Source organism: Pollachius pollachius, assembly GCF_949987615.1.
Source record: "Pollachius pollachius genome assembly, chromosome: 18".
NCBI lineage: Eukaryota > Metazoa > Chordata > Actinopteri > Gadiformes > Gadidae > Pollachius > Pollachius pollachius.
Genome location: NC_136951.1, coordinates 17,738,425 through 17,746,614, shown reverse-complemented (window position 1 = coordinate 17,746,614; position 8,190 = coordinate 17,738,425). Strand labels below are relative to the sequence as shown.

Sequence of the window (8,190 nt, the reverse complement as noted above, 5' to 3'; positions counted from 1 at the left end):
CCTCCTCCTCCTCCTCCTCCTCCTCCTCTACCACCAACCCGCCCTCCACCTCCTCATCCTCCTCCTCCTCGACCACCTTCCTCCTGTCTTCCACCTCCTTCTCCTCCCCCTCTACCACCAACCCGCCCTCCTCCTCCTCATCCTCCTCCTCCTCGACCACCTTCCTCCTGTCCTCCACCTCCTCCTCCTCCTCCTCCACCCCCACCACCATCTCTCCCCCCCTCTCTCCCTCTCTCCCTTTCTCTCTCCCTAAAGTCGTTTGCCGTTGCTTTGACTCGTCCTTTCACCGAGCCACAGCTGAGAACGACCCTGTGTCCATCAGAGAGAGATCTAACCCCGGCCTTCTCTCTCTCCCCCTCTCCCCCCTCTCCCCCCTCTCCCCCCCCCTCTCTCCCCCCTCCCCCCCTCCCTCCAGGCCGCCCTGGCCGAGACCTCCATGCCCCTGTTGGGCACGCCGGGCCTGATGAACAGCAGCTCCACGGGGCTCATGGGCGGCTCGCCCCACTGCCTGATGGGAGGGTCCCCGCACGGCCTGATGGGCGGCAGCCCGCCCGGCCTCATGGGGTGCAGCCCCCCGGGCATGATGATGGGTGGGAGCCCCCCCGGGATGATGCTGGGCGGCGGCGGCGGCGGCGGCGGCGGCATGGGGAGCAACAGCCCCCTAGGACGGATGAGCGGCAGCCCCCCCACCCTGCTGCAGTCGGGCCACGAGGACCTGAACGGCGTGCTGGACCACCTGGACACCAACGGCCACGGCAGCCCCGGGTACTCCCCCCAGGGTCACATGTGAGTAGAGGGGGGGGGTCTGGATGGGGGTCTGGGTGATTTTGTTCTTAAATGCTGCAGAAAACATCTGCACTTCAGTTTGAGTGTTTGTTTTAGAAGCCTTTTCTGTTGTTGTTATTGTTGTTGTTGTTGGACTTGTCTTGATTCATCGAGTGATCTGACGAAAGAAAAGAAAAAAATGGTGTATCTGTGGCGGGACGTGATTGGATGGTCTACCTGTCCGTCTAGCTACCTACCCTGCTCCCTACCCTGCTACCTGCTGCGCGCTCTGCCCATAGACTCAATGCACACGACCAGAGTCTTCCTCAAGGCTAGGCAAAGCTAATGCTAAAGCTAGCGAGCTGCTCATGTTTTTTGGGGGGAGTGGCTTTGGAGGAAGGGAGGCCAGATGGTTGGCGGGCTTACTCTGGCTGGTTTATTTGAAGTAGCCGGGCCGAGATGAATCCAGAACCGGATCCAACGTGTTCCGACCAATCACGACACGGTGGTCACGAAAATATACCCCTCTCCGCGGAAACCTAACCGAGGCAGGCACTGTTGTCTTAATACAATGTCGGATTCCTGGAAAGATTCCTGGAAACGCGGAGACTCTAGTTGACTCTTGGAAATGCTGAAAAACTGGAACGTGTCCATGTACAATATTATAATGTAGGACAAATGCGTTGACTGCGGCCCTGATACGGCGGCCACCATTTTATTAGATTTTATGTTCTTGTGTATATTATGCAGATGCCTCTGTACGGGAATTGACCCCATAAGTCAAAAGAGGCAGAAAACACCCTGAGCCCCCCCCCCCCCCCTCTCTCTCTCTCTCTCTTTCTCTATCTCTCTCTCTCTCTCTCTCTCCCCCCCCCCCTCTCTCGCCCGCCTGCTCCATCCCCGTTGTTAGTTTAATTGTCTGGCGAGTGTACTTAATTCACCGGCTACCGGAACATTCCGGGGGTCTGCTGCCGTGTCTTGGGGGCAGGGTTTAGGGGGCTGCATGTTGTAATCAAGATCTCTCCCTCTTACCCACACCCACACACACACACACACACACACACACACACACACACACACTGTCTCTGTCTGTATCTGGCAGTGCCTCCCGGGTGTATTAGTTTCTATAGGACGGCGCTCACAGTTTGACGTGGAGGATAGCACTAAGGCCGAGAGAGGCCTATAAATAGTCTCGCTTACACATTTCACCTTAATTACACAAACGTCTGCCATATTGTGCCGGCTTTATATACTATATTTTATGCAAGGCGCTTCTTATTAATATTTAGCAGCTAACTCTGGGATTAATTACTTAAAAAAAAAAAGAAGTACATTGTCCCCCTCCCTTTTTTAGCCCTATTGCGCTCGGAGAGAGACACGAGAGAGGGAGAGAGAGACATTTAAAAATTAATACCGAGTGAGTTAGTGAACTGTTGCCTTAGCACGACGGCACGGTGAGGATGTAGTTCTCGCTTTCTCCCATTCTCTCACGCTCTCTCTCTCTCTCACACACACACACACGCGCACACACACACACACACACAGCGCACACACACAGCGCACACACACAGATACATGGTCGGGCACTTACAAAAACGCTGTCCATTGAACAAACGTGACGCCAAGTCAGTGAGCAACATTAGCGCCCGTAGCCTTCTGGAATGGATAAAGAGTGTTTCCCCAGCTCCGCGTCTCGGACTGTAACCAGAGAGAGAGCGAGAGAGAGAGAGAGAGAGAGAGGGGGGGGACGCACGCAGGCGTGTCCGGTGTCTCTCGGCCAGGCCGACCGTACATGAATCCATTTAGATGTAGTGTTTACTGTGTGCGGGCCCGGGGATGCAGAGCTAACTGGAGCAAATCTTCCTATTCCAGACACAAGCCCGCTCTATGGCATCCCCCCCCAAACACCCCCCCCCCCCATCCGGTCACTTCCCTCAGAGTACCGCCTCAGTGGTACTCTGAGGGATTCCTATTCTCTTGTTCACTCTCGCTGTCTATCTTTCTCTTTCTCTCGCTCTCTCTGCCCTCCCTCTCTTCCTGGTCATGACACTAACATGAGTGACTTAGCTCTCTCTCTCTGCCTCTCTGTCTCTCTCTCTCTCTCCCCCCCCCCCCCCCCCCTCTGTGTCTCCCTCCCTTCAGTCTCCCCCCTGCCCTACAAGGCCATAACAACCTCGAAAATGGAAGAGATGTGTTGTGTGCTTTTTTTTCTTTCTCTTTTTCTACGAGGCCGCGTTTAAATAATACAGTTGGCGGCGGCGGTGCTAAGCTAAATAGAACATAGCCCTCGCATTGCTTCGATTAATCCACCCCGCTGCTACACAAACACATCTCAAAGTTAGCGCTGTCTGCCTAACCGCAACCTAGATAGGCCTCGAGCCATGGTGTGCGTCTACATGTGCGCGTACATGCGTGTGTGAGTGTGTGTGTGTGTGTGTGTGTGTGTGTGTGTGATGAGCTATGCCAACTTGTGAAACAGTTTTAAACTGCGAAAGCTCAAAAACAAAAGCACAAATGAACCATACATAAATGAATCGACCAATGGAGGATGCGTACATACGTACGCCATAATGCCCACCTGCATCACTCGAGTCACGCCCCCCCCGCGCCCCCGACAAGAGAGGCTAAATGTCAGCCGATGCAAATGGAGTCATGCACTGTCATGTCCCACTGTTCACCACCACCGCCCCCTTACCCACCCCCACCCAAACCGTGGCCCTCCCCACCCTTCCTCCAGCGTTAATGAATGACTGACATGCCTGATGAAGTGGTGGGTGCCAGCTTGTCATCATCTGATCACACACCCCGACACCTCCTCAACCATCACCACCAGCACCCCGCCCTGCTTCTCCTCCTCCGGGCCCTGCCCACCCCACCCCCACGCCTGTTGTCAAGATGGTGGACTAATGGCCCCCCCTCTCCCCCATCATCACACCCAACATCAACACCAACACACACACACACCATGCGAGTTTGTGTGTCACTGTTCATGTGATCCACTGCGTTGAGAAATGCGTTGGGAGATGTTTTTATTTATCAGCGATTAACGCGAGTGCAGACTGACTTCAGAAGGCGCCATTAAGGGGCTGAACGCCTCTTGGGCGGAGCACGAAGAAGCTATGAAACTGGTCACATGCATGTATTCATTTTCCTCTTTGAAATCACTCTCACACACACACACACACACACACACACACACACACACACACGCATGACGGCAGGCTACGTCTCAATGAGCATTAAAAGACCCGAGTATTAAAAGACTCGTAAGCGATGTTGGTGGGGAGTGAATGCCGGTTCGTCTCTTTAATTTGTTACGCTGTAAAAACCTGCGCACACTCGCTAATGTTCACTTTCGCGTTCAATTTATCCGCCAATAATATAAATAAGCAAATACATTTTGACGGTTTCATGGATTTTTGGGGTAGAAAATGAATTTGGAAGAGAAAGTGTAATTTAATTTAAAAAAGAAAACGCCCAATTTGTTATGGAATGTATTCCATTCAAGAAAGGCACAAGTCGGTGCCAAATGTAAACCAATTAATTATTTGTATGTTTGTCGGAAGCGGTTTACAGTATGTCGGCCAAAGCCTCGCTACACAAAGCCTCTGTCCCTCCCCGAGCCTCATCAGAATATTAATGTGTCTGCCGCTGAATATTAACGTCATCTGTACCTTTTAGAATCCTTTTCAAATTCAAAGTCCACCCCCATCACTCCCCCCCTCCTCCTTCCCCTCCTCCTCCTCCTCCTCCTCCTCCTCCTCCTCCTCCTTCTCCTTCCCCTCCTCCTCCTCCTCCTCCTCCTCCTCCTCCTCCTCCTCCTCCTTCTCTCCCCCCCTCTCCTCCTCCTCCTCCTCCTCCTCCTTCCCCCCCTCCTCCTCCTCCTCCTCCTCCTCCTTCTCTCCCCCCCTCTCCTCCTCCTTCTCCTCCTCACCATTGATGAAGGACGCAGTAGGAAGGGACTGAGGGACACGTCCTAATACGCAGTCGTCTACTTCACACGACTCCCCTATCTCTCTCCTTAACCTCTCTTTCTCCCTCCCCCTCTCTTTCTCTCTCTCCCTTCCTCTCTTTCCCTTTTGTCCTCCCCTCCCTCCCTCCCCCCCTCCCTCCCCCAGTCTGGGGGGATTTCCGGATGCATCCGACGTGTCAGAAATAATTAGGTTTTGTCAGATTTATCATCATGACACAAACTCTGCTCGCCGGCTAGGGCCTGGGATCATGTTAAGCCTTGTTTGTGTGTGACAGCGTTATTATTCTTGTTAGTCACCCCACTCTCTCTTCCTCCCTTTCTTCCTTCCTCTCATTCCTCCTCCTCCCTTCCCCTTCCCCTTCCCCTTGCCCAGTCCCACTCCCACTCCCAACTCCTCTGTTGTCTCCGGAAGCGGGCGGAAGGCGTCGGACGGCTCGCGTTACTTAACGACCCAGAGTGGAAGGAGTCCCTTCCTTTATTTTTTTTGATTTTAATTCGTATTTTATTTTATATTTCCTAGCGCCCGTCGTGTATTGTGACAGCGGCGGGAAGATATTCATCCGTCCCCAACCCCCCCTCCGCTAAAGCGTGTATCACGGCGTCCTAGCGGCTGAAGTTGATTAATGGCGGAACCTAGCTGCCGTTTTTTATTTTTTTTATTTTTTATTCTCTCTCTCTCTCTCTCTCTCTCTCTCCCTCCCTCCCTCCCTCCCTCCCTCCCTCTCTCTCTCTCTCTCTCTCCCTCTCCCTCCCTCCCTCCCTCCCTCCCTCCCTCCCTCCCTCTCTCTCTCTCTCTCTCTCTCTCTCTCTCTCTCTCTCTCTCTCTCTCTCCCTCCCTCCCTCCCTCCCTCCCTCCCTCCCTCTCTCTCTCTCTCTCTCTCTGGAGGAGCGACATGAAGCACAGTGCCTGCATATTAACGAGTGGCTGTGCTTTCTATTAACTAGATAAAAAAAAAAAAAACAGCTCTCCGCCATTTTTGCTCCAGGGGGCTCAGGGATGAAAAATTCTCCATTATTTATCATGTGCACCCCCTCTCCCCTCCACCCTCCCCCACCCTCCCACATTTTCCCTTTCTCTTTTTTTTTTCCCATGTATTTCAACCTGGTGTCATCAGTAAACTTTTAAATGCCAAACATGTCTGGCGCGTCGTGCCGTATTGCCCTTACAGGGGCCGGGTGTTTTTTTTTTTTTCTTTTTCCATGCAACTTTAATGTGCTTGCTTACAGAAGACGCGAACCGTCGCGACGAATTAGCGTCTCGCGCAAACAACACGCTTGTTACCCCGGCGCGCGGCAGCGGCACAATGCCGCGCCGACGCCGCCACCGCCGTTTAAATTTGTTCCGGCGCTGCCTCTCAGCGGACTTGAGGAAATATTTATATCGGGGCCAGATGAACTGCGCTTTGAACTGTGTTTTTCGTTTGTGCGTCGAACGGCAGCGTGGCGAAGCCCTGCTCGGCGCTCCGAGACGTTCCTAAATTTAGATTTCGGGGGGGGGGGGGGGGGGTTTGTTGCCCTCTTTTTACTCCGAGCCACAAAAAAAGGAAACAACCTTTGGTTTTCCTTTGAACATTTAATCAATGTTAGCTTAATAAAAGCGAACATTTTCTTTTTATAGCTGCATTTGTTCGGTCCCTTCGGTGTATTTGCTTGGTATTTGTTGTGCTATTTACGACCCGACTAACCGGTGGTTTTTTCGTTCGCCCCCGTCAGGCCCCAGATCCACGTCAAGGAGGAGCCAATCAACATGGACGACGACGACTGCCCCATGTCACTGGTCACGACGGCCAATCACAGTCCAGAGCTGGACGAGGACCGGGAGCTGGAGGAAGGGAACCTCTCAGAAGACCTGGAGTGACTCCTGCGCGCAACGCCTCTCCAACCGCCACCTCCACCTCCTCCACCTCCACCTCCACCCCAAGATCCTCTGCACTGTTCCCACACAGGCCCTCCATCCTGCAAGACTGAGAACCACTCCACAAGGCGCCTCTCTCTCTCTCTCTCTCTCTCTCTTGCTCGCTCTCTCCGTCTCTCTCTCTCCACACGTCTCCTCCCTCTCTCTCCCCCCGCCACATGGGAACGGTTTTCCGGAGCATGTGTCCGGAGCGGGGAAGGACCCCAAAGGAACTCTTTGCTGCAGCCCTTTGAGGACGTTTAGTTTCTCCAGACATGAGATGTCTGATTTTTAAACCAAGAGAAGGTGAGCGTTGGAAAAAAGACTGAAGGACAACAGCGACGACAAAACAACAGCAGACTTCTTGAGACCTGTGACGCTCGGCGATTGGCTCGGTCGTAAGCAGACACACACACACGCACCGGAATGATGGGCTCATCAATGAAAAGGGAGGGGGTTGGTCAGAGGTCGGGGTCCGGGGTTGGGGTGGGCGGGCTGATAAATAGTGTTTCTGTAGAAAGTTTGACGGCCCTGTATACTGCCAAAAAAAAGAAAAAACAACAGAAGATGTTTTATGTTTGTGAATAATCCCCCCCATCTCCCAGTCCCCGTCCCCGTCCCCCACAGCGGTTGTTGACGTCTTAGAGACGCTTACCGAAAGACGTTGTCACTCTTGTTTATCATTTGCACAGGAGTAGTGTCACTGCTTATGTGTTGCTGCTGCCTGTTTTTTCCACTTTTTTTATTTCCCGTTCCGTTGCAGGCACCCCCAACCCAACTGTAAATGCCATTCCCCGAGTCTCACCAATAACCACCGCAGTGTTGTCAGCCGCTTACAAAAAACAAGAAAAAAAAACACTAAAAACATTGGCTTCTAGTCTATTATCTGTAACTTAAAGAAGAAAAATAGATGGGAAAACGATACAAAAAAATAAAAAAAAAGTTGGGGGAGGCTGGGCGATGCAAAGCTGTTTCCGTAAAGAACCATTTACAAAGCACTCGTGCATCACACGGTCCTTTGCCCCCTGATCCTTCGTACCTCCTCGTTCTGAAAGCTTTGTCTACCTGCAAACAGTCACAGGCAACAGCTAAAAACCAAAGCCAACTCTAGCAATGGCCAATAGCTTATGAATAAACAGAAGTCGCTTCCAAACTCCTCTTGGTCGAACTTCTGTGACTTTAAAAACTAGTACAAAGAGAAGCGTTTTTTTGTTTTTTAGTTTTTGTTATCTGTTTTTTGTTTTTTTTGTTTTTGTGGTTCCACAAACTACCTTTGAATAACCTCTGGGATTGTTGTATTTAGCCCTGTACAAAGATGATTCAGACAAAGAACAAAGAAGAAAACACAAAAAAAAATGGACGAGCTGATTTTGATGTGTAATTTGATAACTTGTAGATTGTCCACTTTCTTTTTGTTTTGGTTGGGGGTGGGGGTGGGGGGGAGGTGTAGCAGAGGCAGTATCGTGAGTTTTCACTGCGGGCTTTGCGTGGCAGGCGGTTGGACTGGTAGTGAGCAGCTATCTGTGTCGCGTGGATCATGACCAAAACGAAACAAAAA

General features: G+C 51.9%; 1 protein-coding gene across 1 annotated transcript; it reads left to right on the top strand.

The window, feature by feature from the left end:
• Positions 1-409: 409 nt before the first annotated feature.
• On the top strand, positions 410-6,596 carry foxp2 (forkhead box P2; the record flags this gene model as incomplete). Its single annotated transcript, XM_079755964.1, has 2 exons — positions 410-786; positions 6,452-6,596. Coding segments are annotated over 2 exons (522 nt in total), but the record flags the coding sequence as incomplete, so codon positions are not given.
• Positions 6,597-8,190: the final 1,594 nt, after the last annotated feature.